A 14,013-nucleotide genomic window follows, 5' to 3' on the forward strand; every position below is an offset into this window, starting at 1 on the left:
ACTCTTGGCTCTATGCTCAGAAATCGCTCCTGGCAGGCTTGGGGGACCATATGGGATGCCGGGATTCGAACCACCAATCTTCTGCATTCAAGGCAAACACCTTACCTCCATGCTACCTCTCTGGCCCCCCAATTGACATTTTTACAACAAACAATATGAAGCAAATTTGTTTTTGTCTGTAAACGGGCAGACTAGGATGGTGGGTGGGAAACTGGGGACAATGGTGGAAGAAGGTCACACTTAAGGGAGATTGGTGTTAGAACATTTGACAGAAACTGTAGTATAAAGAACGGTAAAGCCTGATGACAGAAAAAAAAATATATATATTGTGAAAAAGTAACTGAATTAGTCATACATGAAAGTTTCACTGCGCTTTATAAGTTTATAAAGCTCAATACACCTATTTTGTCTACCAGTACATTCACATTTATTGCAAAAAAATAAAGATTTCTTTGAAAAAATAGCTTACTAAACTTTCTACTGGTGCTTTAATGAATTCATTGGGATTCAATAATTTTCAAAAATTTCTTGGGGCCCGAGAGATTGCACGAGGTAAGATGTTTGCCTTACATGCAGAAGGTCGGTGGTTTGAATCCCAACATCCCATATGGTCCCCTGAGCCTGCCAGGAGCAATTTCTGAGCATGGAGCAGGAGTGACCCCTTAATGCTGCCAGGTATGACCCAGAACCACCCAATAGTCTTCTTTTCTTTCTCTTCCATCTCTTTAGTTTTTCTTTCAATTTTCTATTTTTTAAAAATCATGTTGCTTTTAGTTTTCCTAAAACAAATGTATTATGATCAGTTAGGTCAACTATGAAATGCATTTTCTTTAAATAAATTAAAAATAAAATAAAGATATTTTTCTTATATGCGTAATCAAAGGAAAAAAACCAACAAAGGAATTATATAATCAGTCAAATAAACCCTGAGATATTACTTTATTTTATTTATTTTATTTTCATTTTATTTTATTTATCTTATTATTTTATTTTTACTTTATTACTTTATTTTATATTTTATTTATTAACTTAATTCAATTTATTTTATTTTATTTTATTTACTTTATTATATTTGTTTTATTTTATTTATTTTATTATATTAATTTAATTTATATTTTATTTTATTTATTCATTTAATTTTATTGTCTATTTTATTTTATTTTTTATTTTATTATTTATTTATGTGTTTGTTTGTTTGGTTTTGGTTTTGGGCCACACCCAGCGACGCTCAGGGGTTTCTCCTGGCTCTGCGCTCAGAAATGTCTCCTGCCAGCTAGGTGGTGGTGGCAGTGGGTGGGGCGAGAAGCAGCCAGCCCGGGTCCGCCCGCCGCGATCCCAGAATCCCTCGCTCGCACGCTCCCGGCCCCTCTATCCCACAGATCCTCTCGCTTGTTCCAGCCCTTCTAGCCTCCGCTCCTCTCTGGTTCCGGCGGCGGGGCGCCAACATGGCGGACGACGGAGACGGCGGGGCGGAAGCTGCGCCCGACGCGGCCTCTGCGGGCCCGGCCCTGGGTCCGAGGCCTCCGCCGGGCCTGCGGGGGCGCCTGCGGACGTGGCTGGCGGGCCCTGGGCTGTCGCTGTGGCTCGTGGCGGGCCTGGGGCTGCTGTACGCGCTGCGGGGCCCGCTGAGACTGTGTGAAAACATGGCCGCGGGTGAGAGGCCTGCACTTCCGGTGGGGCCAGGGCGGAGCCAGGTGCAGGGCTTGACAGTTTCCAAGTTCCCATTTTGGGGGTCACCCCGTGGCTTCTGGGGTCTGTCACCCCTTTTCTCCAACGGCTGACTGTCAGAGCTTGGCTCCTCCCCTCTCCCTGCAGACTGGGGGTGCCCAGGCTGCACCCCAGCTTGCCCCAAATTGATGCCTGGCTGGAAACTCCATCAGAATGGGGTTCCAAATGGGGAAAACAACTTCCATCCCTGGCCCCCAATTTTGGAGTTTTTGGAGAATTCTGGAATTGGAGCCAAATTGGGAAAACAACCCCCACCCCACCCCCACAATCCTGGTTCCCCAATTTTGGAGCTCTTGGAAAATACTGGAAACTTTGGAGCTCTTGGAAAATTCTGGAACGAGTCTTATATGACAATCTTTTTTTTTTTTTTTTTGGGTTTTGGGGTCACACCCGGCAGGCCTCAGGCTCTACGCTCAGAAATTGCTCCTGGCAGGCTGAAGGGGAACCCTGTTCGATGCCCGGATTCGAACAACCGCCCTTCTGCATGCAAGGCAGACGCTGTACCTCCATGCTATCTCCCTGGCGCCACCTTGATATGTCAGGCTTGTGACTCTCCATGCCCAGACAACAGACAGAGACTTAACTGAGCGTGTTCCATGTTCAAATTGCTGAACTCTTTTTTTTTTTTTTTTTTTTTTGTTTTGGGCCACACCCGGCAGTGTTCAGGAGTTACTCCTGGCTGTCTGCTCAGAAATAGCTCCTGGCAGGCACGGGGGACCATATGGGACACCGGGATTCGAACCAATCACTTTAGGTCCTGGATCGGCTGCTTGCAAGGCAAATGCCGCTGTGCCATCTCTCCGGGCCCAAATTGCTGAACTCTTACCTTCCTGGCCAACCCCATAGAACCAGAGGAACCCCACCCACCCCGACCTGAAGCCAATTTCATTCCAGTTGTTCTGAAAAGTTTTCTGTGCAGAAAGTGCTCAGAAACAGACTTGTTTCAGTCCCCAAGAGATGGTTTTCTCGACTAAAACGCCCATCGAAGAGAAAGACCACTTTTGTTCTCTTGTTCTACAGGGAGAGAGAGAGCTAGTAGTAAGGGAGTCCCAGCCCAACCTGGACTTCTGTGATTTCTGTGGGGTCTGCACAAACTTAAACTTGGGAAGCAGTTGATGGAAGAAGCAGTAGGCCTCTTACCAGCTTACCAGGTCATCACAGTGTTTCAGTGAAATATCTGAGCAGCAGCTTCAAACAAGATGGAAGTGTTTCTGTTAAAGTTTCTCTCTAGCGGGGCCGGGATGGTGGCGCTAGAGGTAAGGTGTCTGCCTTGCAAGCGCTAGCCAAGGATCAAAACCGCGGTTCGATCCCCTGGCGTCCCATATGGTCCCCCAAGCCAGGGGCGATTTCTGAGCGCATAGCCAGGAGTAACCCCTGAGCGTCAAATGGGTGTGGCCCAAAAAACAAACAAACAAAAAAACAAATAAAAACAAAAGTTTCTCTCTAGAGAGGGAAAGAATTTGCAAATGGCCAAATGGTCCTTTTATTGACTTTTTTTTTTTTTGTGATCTTTTATATTGGAGATTTTTTTTTTCATTTAAAGTGTTTTTATTTTCTTGAAATTTTGCCACAACAAATCATCCCCCCCCCTTGAATTACAAATCTTATTTGAAATGTTTTTTTTTTTGTTTGTTTGTGTTTGGTTTTTGGGTCACACTAGGTGATGCTCAGGGGCTATTCCTGGCTGTGTGCTCAGAAATTGCCCCATGTAGACTCTGGGGACCATATGGGATGCCGGGATTCGGACCACCATCAGTTCTGGGTTGGCTGCGTGCAAGGCAAATGCCCTACTGCTGTGCTATAGCTCTGGCCCCTCATTTAGTCTTTTTATTTATTTATTTATTTTGGTTTCTGGGCCACACCCGGCAGCGCTCAGGGGCTACTCCTAGGTCTACGCTCAGAAATTGCCCCCTGTAGGCTCTAAGGACCATATGGGATGCCCGGATTCGAACCACTGTCCTTCTGCATGTAAGGCAAATGCCTTACTGCTGTGCTATCTCTCTGGCCCCTTAAAGTGTTTTTAAAAATGTTCCCCCATGTGATAATTCGGCAATCTGACATGGTGTTCTTGAATGTTTTGGACTTTTTTTTTGGGAGGGGGGGTCACACCAGGTGATGCTCAGGGGTTACTCCTGGCTATGCGCTCAGAAATTGCTCCTGGCTTGGGGGACCATATGGGACACCTGGGGATCAAAGCCAGGTTTGTCCTGGGTCAGCTATGTGCAAGGCAAACACCCTACCACTGTGTCAATGCTCCAGTCCCATGATTTGGACTTTTTAGAACTTATGTACTACTTGTGCAAATTAATATACAAAACTGTAAAGTGAGCTATATTGCCCTTCCAGTCTTTTTTTGGGGGGGGCTGGCACACTCGTTGGTATTCAAGGGTACTCCTGGCTCTGCCCTCAGGAATCACTCTAGCAGTACCCGGGAGACCATATGGGATGATGGGGATTAAACTCTAGTAGGCCAAGTACAAGGCAAATGCTCTACCCGTTATACTGTCTTTCCAGCCTACCTTCCCAGACTCTTTGAAAGAGTTAATTTTTGTTGTTGTTTGTGTTTTGAGGGATACATGGTATTTGGAACACCCCCCCTATGTTTTATTTTGTGTTTGGGTCACACCCAGAAGTGCTCAGGCTCTGCTCGCAGGAATCACTCCTGGAGGGCTTGGGATGGGGGGATTGTCCTAGGTCAGCTGTGTGCGAGGCAAAAGGCTGTACCGCTGTGCCACCGCTCCGGACCCTCCTGTGTGAATTTTTATTTCTTTAAAAAATGCAATGTACTCACGAGATGATTATTTGAAGTAAATAATTTGGTCCAAGATTCCAGTGAGCTAATTACAGGGACTGCTTAGATATTTTCTCGCCTCCTCCCCTCCTCCCCCCTCCCCCAGCCCTCCCTATCTCTCCCTCTCCCTCTTATTTGGTGGAACATAATATATGGTTCTCCAGATTGGCCACTTTTAAAGCAAGTGCCCTGCTTACTATAATATCTCTCCAGCCCCTTTGTCATTTCTTTCTGAGATTTTTGCTCTCTAGCAGATTTTTATCAAATAAACTCATCGTTTTGAGCCATATTCAACTATGCTTGGGGCTTACTCTTGGCTGGGCACTAAGGGGTGAGCCTATTGCAAGGCAAGCATCCTACCCTCTGTACTATCTTTCCAGCCTCTCAAAGAAGCTCTTTCCTGCCCTCTAAAGCAATGATTTGTTGCTAAAAGAATTACGAAACTGTTTTAGACTTCCCTTGTAATTGAATGTTTGTTTAGAATTTCCTTATATTTTACAACATTTTTGTCGAAGTACGGTATGATTTATAATCTCATAAATCTCAAAAGCAAGCTTTACTTAACAAATCAACTATAATCTTAAACGTGTAAAAGAACTTTAAAGGTCTGATAAGAAATAAAATCAGAATTTAGGGCGCAGAGGGATAGCATGGCAGTAAAGCATTTGTCTTGCATGCAGCCAACACAGAAAGGACCCCAGTTTGAATTCTGGCATCCCATATGGTGCCCCAAACCTGCCAGGAGCAACTTCTGAGCTCAGAGCCAGGAGTAAACCCTGAGCACTGCTGGGTGTGACCCAAAAAACAGAGAAACCAATCAGGATTTAATAAGAAACTAAAAATAATAATTTAAAGTCGCTTTGGAAAAATTGTAACTTTCCTAATGAATCTCATATGTTAATAATTTTTTATTCATTTATAAAGACATCTGTACATTTGTAATGAAATACTTTAAATTTGCATTTTGTAACTTTGATTATTTTTCTTTTGGCAGTAACAGTATTTTTAAATTCATTGACGCCCAAATTCTATGTGGCACTTACAGGGACATCTTCTTTGATATCAGGACTAATATTTGTAAGTAGTTTTCATTTCCTTCCTTTATGCTTTGGTCAGATTTAATGAAATCTTATTCTGTGCGTACAATAATTCTAAGTATAGCCCATCATTCTCAAAATATGTTTCAACACAAGAAATGTCTCAATCTCCATTTTAGAGATTGCAAGAATTCATTTTTGGTTTTAAAAAATTTCATGTACTCAGATTGGGGATGGGGCAGAAGATTGGATTAAGACTATATGCTTAGAGAACCCAGGGTGATAATAAAACATGAGTGAAATAGATAGATGGTAAAAATTAAAAATTCCTGTTTACTTTGAGTTCTATGTCATCTAGATAGTGCATGTTTCTAAAAATGTCTGAAGCTAATTGTTGCCACATAGAATTGAATACCAGTATTACTTCAGATCTTCCATTTTTTTTTTTAATGATTTTGTTTTGGGGGGGGGGGTCACACCCGGCTTTGCTCAGAGGTTACTCCTGGCTCTCTGCTCAGAAATCGCTCCAGGCAGGCTCGGGGGACCATATGGGATGCTGGGATTCGAACCACCGTCCCTCTGTATGAAAGGCAAATGCCTTACCTTCATGATATCTTTCCGGCCCCTTTTAATGATTATTTTAAAGCTTTATCTATCTATCTATCTATCTCTCTATCTCTCTATCTATCTCTCTATCTCTCTCTATCTCTCTCTCTCTATCTATCTACCTATCTATCTATCTATCTATCTATCTATCTATCTATCTATCTATCTATCTATCTATCTATCTATCTATCAATCAATCTATCATCTATTGTCTTTTTGGGTCACACCTGGCAGCACTCAGGGTTTACTCCTGGCTCTATGCTCAGAAATCGCCCCTGGCAGGCCCGGGGACCATATGGGATGTCGGGATTTGAACCACCGTCCTTCTGCATGCAAAGCAAATGCATTACCTCCATGCTATCTCTCCGGCCCCCTCCTTAACTATTTTTTTTGTTTTTGTTTTTTGGGCCACATCTCTTTGATGCTCAGGGGTTACTCCTGGCTAAGTGCTCAAAAATTGCCCCTGGCTTGGGGGGACCATATGGGACGCTGGGGGAAAAAACTGTGGTCTGTCCTAGGCTAGCACTCGCACTTACCTCTAGCACCACTGCTCCAGCCCCCAAATAAAGTTTTTTTTTGTTTTTTTTTTTTTTTGGTTTTTGGGTCACACCCGGTGTGCTCAGGGGTTACTCCTGGCTGTCTGCTCAGAAATAGCTCCTGCAGGCACGGGGGACCATATGGGACACCGGGATTCGAACCAACCACCTTTGGTCCTGGATCGGCTGCTTGCAAGGCAAATGCCGCTGTGCTATCTCTCCGGGCCCCCAAATAAAGTTTTTTGTTTCATATTATATTCCTATTATACTCATAGGAAGTATTTGTGTCTAGAGCATATAATTTTAGAAAATACTGATGAATATAAAAATTTTAGGATTCATACTCCTGGCTTGCCTGGTCAATGAATATTTCTGTACTTTCCCTCATCTCTAGGTGGTGCTCTCCATCTATAATATAAATAATGACATTTGGGAAGTTGGGCTTTTGTGGGTTAACTTTTTTATTTGTTTTCTCTTTATTGTTGCATTTGGGACTAACTCGATGATGCTCAAGGCTAGTTACTCCTGTCTCTCTCTGCACTGGAAGTGTATGGGCTGAAGGGAACCAAACCCAGGTTGACCATGTGTGAGGCAAGTGATAGTATGTGCTGGGTTTTTTATTTTTTATTTTGAAGGTTTTTTTTTTTTGTTTGCTTTATTTATTTTTTTATTTTTTTATTTTTTTTTGGTTTTTGATTTTTGGGTCACACCCGGCAGCACTGAGGGATCACTCCTGGCTCTACGCTCAGAAATCGCTCCTGGCAGGCTCGGGGGACCACAAGGGATGCCGGGATTTGAACCACCGTCCTGCATGTAAGGCAAATGCCCCACCTTCATGCTATCTCTCCAGATCTGAGTTTGAAGGTTTTTTGTTTTTATTTTTATTTATTTATTTATTTATTTTGTTTTTGTTTTTATTTTTAAAATAGGTACTATGCTCATATTTTTGTTTTTGGATCAGGCTATTGAAGTGAAATGTAGGTAGGGCAAGAAAAATCTTTATCTCTACTTTAAACAAATTATTGGGTACTTTAGGATGAAAACTGTCACTATAAAATTTATTGGCTTTTTGTTTTGATTTGTTTTGTTTTGTTTTTACCACCCCTGGTGATGGTCAGGGGTTACTCCTGGCTATGCACTCAGAAATCGCACCTGGCTCGGGGGACCATATGGGACACTGGGGGATCGAGCTGTGGTCAGACCTAGGCTAGCTCGAGCAAAGCAGACGTCTTACCGCTTGTGCCCCGCTTTGGCCTCTTGTTTTGTTTTTTATTTTGTGCTCAGGGATCACTCCCGGTGGGGCTCAGGCCCATATGTGGTGTGCTGTAATTATTGTCCCTCCGGCTCCTTTATTTACTTCTTAGGCTACTAATTAAGTATTCTTTTTTGTTTTTATTTTTGTTTTGGGGTTGCACCTAGCTGTACTTAGGGGTTACTCCTGGCTCTGTGCTCAGGAATCGCTCCTGGAGGGTCAGGGGACCATATTGGATGCCAGAGATCCAAGTTATTTAACTTGGGTGGGTTACGAGCTCGGCAGACACCCTATCTGTTGTATCCCCTCTTTCTCAATTTTTGTTTTAAAATGCATTTTTGGGGTCAGTGAGATAGTGTAGGAGGTAAGGAGCTTGCCTTGCACTCAGCTAATCTGGTTTCAATTCCTTAGCATCCCATATGGGTCTCTAGCCACCACCAGCTGTGATTCCTCAGTACAGGGCTGGGTGGATCTTGAGTTGCATCAGGTGTGGTCTCCCACCCCCCAAAAAATAATAAAACCGGCATTTAATTTTATTTTTAAGTTGTATTTTATTAAATTATTTATAGTTGAGTTAGATATACAGCACTCCAGCACCAACTTCCCTCTTCCAGTGTTCCTAAGTCTTCTCACACCCCCTAATTCCAGCTTATATCTCTTTTTTGGCGGGGGACATCTGGTGGCACTACGGGGTTACTCCTTGCTCTGTGCTCAGAAATCGCTCCTAGCAGGCTTGGGGACCGTATGGGATGGTGAGGATCGAACCTGGGTGCAAGGTAAATGCCCTACCACTGTTCTTTCACTGTGCTGTCACTCCAGCCCCTTCCACTTGTAATTTATTTTATTATTATTATTATTATTATTTATTTATTTATTTTTTTGGTTTTTGGGTCACACCCGGCAGCGCTCAGGGGTCACTTTCTGGCTCCATGCTCAGAAATCGCCCCTGGCAGGCTCGGGAGACCATATGGGATGCCGGGATTCGAACCACCGACCTTCTGCATGAAAGGCAAACACCTTACCTCATGCTATCTCTCCGGCCCCGTTTTTGTTGTTTCGTTTTTGGGCCACACCTGGCGGCGCTCAGGAAACGCTCCTGGCAGGCACGGGGACCATGTGGGATGCCAAGATTCTCACTACCATCTGTCCTGGATCAGCTACATGCAAGGCAGATGTCTTACAGCTGTGCTATTTCTCCTGGCCTCCTCCTGCTTGTATCTTGACTGACACTTTTTTGCTTTTTGTTTGTCTAATGTAGGATCTCTTGTTTTCAGTGCTGTCTACTCTGGTTTCGTTATTTAGTTGTACCATTTCTTTCCACCACTGATGTACTGATGATCCCCTTGGCCGTGCCCCCTGTAGGTTCTTCTCTGCCTCTTCTCCCAGTATTCCTTGATTTCTTTCTTTCTTTCTTTCTTTCTTTCTTTCTTTCTTTCTTTCTTTCTTTCTTTCTTTCTTTCTTTCTTTCTTTCTCTTTCTTCTTTCTTTCTTTCTTTCTTTCTTTCTTTCTTTCTTTCTTTCTTCTTTCTTTTCTTTCTTCTTTTCTTCTTCTTTCTTTCTTTCTTTCTTTCTCTTCTTTCTTTCTTCTTTCTTTCTTTCTTTCTTTCTCTCTCTCTCTCTCTCTTTCTCTCTCTCTCTCTCTCTCTCTCTCCCTCCCTCCCTCCCTCCCTCTCCCTCCCTCCCTCCGTCCCTCCCCCTCCCTCCCTCCCTCCCTCCCTCCCTCCCTCCCTCCCTCCCTCCTTCCTTCCTTCCTTCCTTCCTTCCTCCTTCCTTCCTTCCTTCCTTCCTTCCTTCCTTCCTTCCTTCCTTCCTTCCTTCCTTCCTTCCTTTCGTTTTTGGGTCACACTGGGCAGCGCCCAGCGGCTACTCCTGACTCTGTGCTCAGAAATCGCTCCTGGCAGGCTTGGGGGACCATATGGGATGCTGGGATTTGAACCACCAACCATCCTTCTGCACGCAAGGCAAATGCTCTACCTCCAAGCTATCTTCCGGCCACGTATTCCTTGATTTCTTTCCTCTCCTCTTGAGATGCTGGGGCCAAGGGTGATCTCTGCATTGTTCCTTTAAAACATTGCATGTAGGGCATTAGCCGTGCATGCTGCCAGCCCAGGATGGACCTAGGTTCGATTCCCCAGCATCCCATATGATCCCCTGAGTCTGCCAAGAGCAGTTGTTTTTTTTTTTTTTGCTTTTTGGGTCACACCCGGCAGTGCTCAGGGGTTACTCCTAGCTCTACGCTCAGAAATCTCTCCTGGCAGGCTCAGGAAACCATATGGGATGCTGAGATTCAAACCACTGTCCTACATACAAGGCAAATGTCTTACCTTCATGCTATCTCTCCAGCCCTAGCAATTTCTTATTTTTGGTTTTGGGCCACATCTGATGATGCTCAGGGGTTACTGCTGGCTATGCACTCAGAAATTGCCCCTGGCTCGGGGGACCATATGGGATGATGGGGGATCGAACCCTAGGTCCGTCCTAGGTCAGCTGCTTGCAAGGCAAACACCCTACTGCTATGCCACTGCTCCGGCCCCATGTGATGAGCACAGAGCCAGGATAACCCCTGAGCACTGCTGGATGTGGCCCCAAAACAAACCAAACCAAAGAACAACATTGCATTTCCTCATCCAATTTCTAATTTTTGTTTGCTTTTGTTTTTGGACCACACCGACAACAATTGGGATTACTCCTGATTCTGCACTCAAGTACTACACCTTGCAGTGCCTGGGTGATGATCTGGGATGCCAGAGATCAAATCCAGTTTGATCACATATAATGCAAATACCCTCCTCACTGTGCTGTTGTTCCAGGCCAAACATCCAGTTATTCTAAATACTACATAAAAGTGAAAGTATCCTGTTTACTCTTCTTCTGGCTTGCTTTATTTATCTTCCAGTACCATTCATGTTGCATCAGATTGCATGATTTTATCATTCTTTTTTTGTTTGTTTTGTTTTTTTATTTTGTTTTTTTTTCAGCCACACCCAGTGATGCTCAGGGGTTACTCCTGGCTATGCACTCAGAAATCACTCCTGGCTTGGGGAACCTTATGGGACACTAGGGATCAAACCACAGACCATCCTAGGCTAGTGCGTGCAAGGCAGACGCCTTACCATTTGTGCCACCACTCCAGCCTCTATTTTATCATTCTTTACCACATCTTAATGATCTTATCATGGGACTTCTAGATTGATCCAAATCTTAGCTGTTATACTAAGTGCTGGGATGCAATACATAGGTCCTTTTGAGGGCCAGAGAGATATCACAGCAGTAGGGTGTTTGCCTTGCATGCGGCCAATAGGTCCTTTTAAATGAATGTTTTCCTGTCTTGAGTTGCAGATACCCAAAAATGGAATTGCTGGGTTATATAGCAACTTAAATGCTAAGTTTATTGAGAACTCTCCAACTTTTTCATAGGGTTGTACCAGGCAACATTCCCACCATAAGTGAATTCGAGTTTCTTTTTCCACAGCCCTACTAACACATATTGTTCCCATTTTTTGTTTTATTTTTATTTGTCACAGTAATGCTCAGTGGTTACTCCTAGCTCCGTACTCAGGAACTATTTCTGGTTGTACTCTGGACTCTGTGCATACTAAGAATTGAACCTGGGTTGGCCTCATACAAGGCAGGTAGTCACCCCTCAGTACTGTTTCTCTGGCACTTGTTTCCAGTACTTTTGATATGTTCCATTCTTTGGTGTGAGGTGATATTTTATTGTGGTCTTGATTAGACCACCCTAATAATAAGTGATGATGAGTATTTTTTCATATACCTGTTTGTTATGCATTTGTCAGTCTTCCTTAGAGAATTTCCTATTCATTTTCACTCTCCATTTTTGTTTGTTATTTTTTTTTGTTTTTGGGTCACCCCCAGTGGTGCTCGGGTTATTCCTGGCTGTGTACAAAGAAATCTCTCTTGAAAGGCTCAGGGAACAATTTAGGGTTCTGGGGATTAAACCCATGTTAGCTGTGTGCAGGGTAAATACCCTACCAACTGTTCTATCACTCTGGACCCTCAACTTCCCACCCCACTTTTTTTCTGGTGAGGAGCATTCAGGGGTTACTCCTGGCTCTACGCTTCAAAATTACTCGTCAGGGTCGAAAGGCCATAGGGTTGCTGGGGATTGAACCCAGTCAGCTAGGTGCAAGGCAAATGCCCTAACCATTTTGCTATTGGCTCTGTTCTTCACTCCTCATTTTTTTTTTTTTTTTGGTTTTTGGGCCACACCCGTTGACGCTCAGGGGTTACTCCTGGCTATGCGCTCAGAAGTTGCTCCTGGCTTGGGGGACCATATGGGACACCAGGGGATCGAACCGCGGTCCGTCCAAGGCTAGCGCAGGCAAGGCAGGCACCTTACCTCTTGCGCCACCGCCTGGCCCCACTCCTCATTTTTTTTTTTTTGTTATTGTCGTTTTTGGTTTTGGGCCACACTTGGTGTTGCGCAGGGGTTACTCCTGGCTGTGCTCTCAGAAATCGCTCCTGGCTTGGGGTTCCATATGGGACTCTGGGGGATCAAATTGAGGTCTATCCTAGGTCAGTGTGAACAAGGCAAACACTCTACCGCTTGTGCCACCTCTCTGACCCCTTGATGGAGTTTTTGATTTTTTTGTTGTTGATTTTTCTGAGTATTTTCTTTTCTTTTTTTTTTGTCCCCCCCCAATTTTTCTGAGTATTTTATATAGCCTAGATATTAGTCTTATTGAAGATGATGTATTGGATGCAAATCTTTTTTCACATTCTTTCTTTTTTTTTTTTTTGGTTTTTGGGCCACACTCGGCAGTGCTCAGGGGTTACTCCTGGCTGTCTGCTCAGAAATAGCTCCTGGCAGGCACGGGGGACCATATGGGACACCGGGATTTGAACCAACCACCTTAGGTCTTGGATTGGCTGCTTGCAAGGCAAACGCCGCTGTGCTATCTCTCCGGGCTGTGCTATCTCTCCGGGCCCCTTTTTTCACATTCTAATAGCTGTCTTTTAATTTTAGCTCATTTTCTTTTGACATACAGAAACTCTTTAATTTGATGTAGTCTCTAACACCAGCATTTTAAATTCATAAAAATTAGAAGCTTGAAGTAACATTTAATTTTAATTTTTTATTTGTTGGTCTTGGACTACCTGTTTTTATACTGCTTCGGGGATCACTCCTGGCAGGGACTGGGAGACTGTATGTGTTGGGGATTAAATCCAGATTAGCAAGGCAAGCACACGACCTATTGTACTATGGCTCTTGCTTTGATTGCTAGAAACTCTTGAGACAGGCAAAATCCTGAGTAAGAATTCAGCTGTACTTCTGGCTAGTATTAAAGCTGGTCATATAAAGTTTCAGTATATGTCTCTATCTCTAAAACTAGTGTTTGTAAGGATTAAATAATATATTGTACACAAGTAGTTGCACAATGCTTAAAAAGTATCAGCAGTTATTATTATTAATTATTATTTAGTTTTTGATTTTGAGGTCACACCCAGCAGTGCTCAGGAGTTACTCCTGACTCTGTGGTCAGAAGTCACTCCTGGTAAGCTCGGGACCATATGGGATGCCGGGATTTGAACCGGGGTCTGCCCTGTGTTGGCCAGGCAAATGCTTTACTGCTGTACTATCGCTCTGGTCCCAGCAATTATTATTTTTATTGCTCATTCATATTAAAAGGCTGACTCAGTGCCAGAGACATAGTTTATTGGACTGGACTGATGCTCTACTTGGGAAAGGCTGGGAGCAATCCTGGAGCCCCCAGCCCTATAACTAGGTGTTACCCCTGCAGATAGATATGGCTTTAAACTAAAAAATAAGAAAATTTTCTACCCTGTAGTTGAAAAATGTAACAAGAGATCCAACTCAGGGTCTGGAGAGAGAGCACAGTGATGTTTGCCTTGCAAGCAGCCGATCCAGGACCAAAGGTGGTTGGTTCGAATCCTGGTGTCCCATATGGTCCCCTGTGCCTGCCAGGAGCTATTTTTGAGCAGATAGCCAGGAGTAACTCCTGAGCCACCACCAGGTGTGGCCCAAAAACCAAAAAAAAGAGATGCAACTCAGTGGTAGAATACATGCTTTGCACATGTGAG

The 14,013-nt window shown here is 43.9% G+C and overlaps 1 protein-coding gene across 1 annotated transcript in view; it reads left to right on the plus strand.

Moving 5' to 3' along the window:
* Window positions 1–1,445: 1,445 nt before the first annotated feature.
* The window catches only part of ST7L (suppression of tumorigenicity 7 like), an 86,506-nt gene continuing 73,938 nt past the window's right edge, over window positions 1,446–14,013 (plus strand). Inside the window, exons 1-2 of the mRNA XM_049765712.1 lie at window positions 1,446–1,653; window positions 5,514–5,596. Coding sequence (XP_049621669.1) covers window positions 1,446–1,653; window positions 5,514–5,596 — 291 coding nt within the window. The remainder of the gene's footprint in view (window positions 1,654–5,513; window positions 5,597–14,013) is intronic.

Source organism: Suncus etruscus, chromosome 19 (assembly GCF_024139225.1).
Source record: "Suncus etruscus isolate mSunEtr1 chromosome 19, mSunEtr1.pri.cur, whole genome shotgun sequence".
Lineage (NCBI taxonomy): Eukaryota > Metazoa > Chordata > Mammalia > Eulipotyphla > Soricidae > Suncus > Suncus etruscus.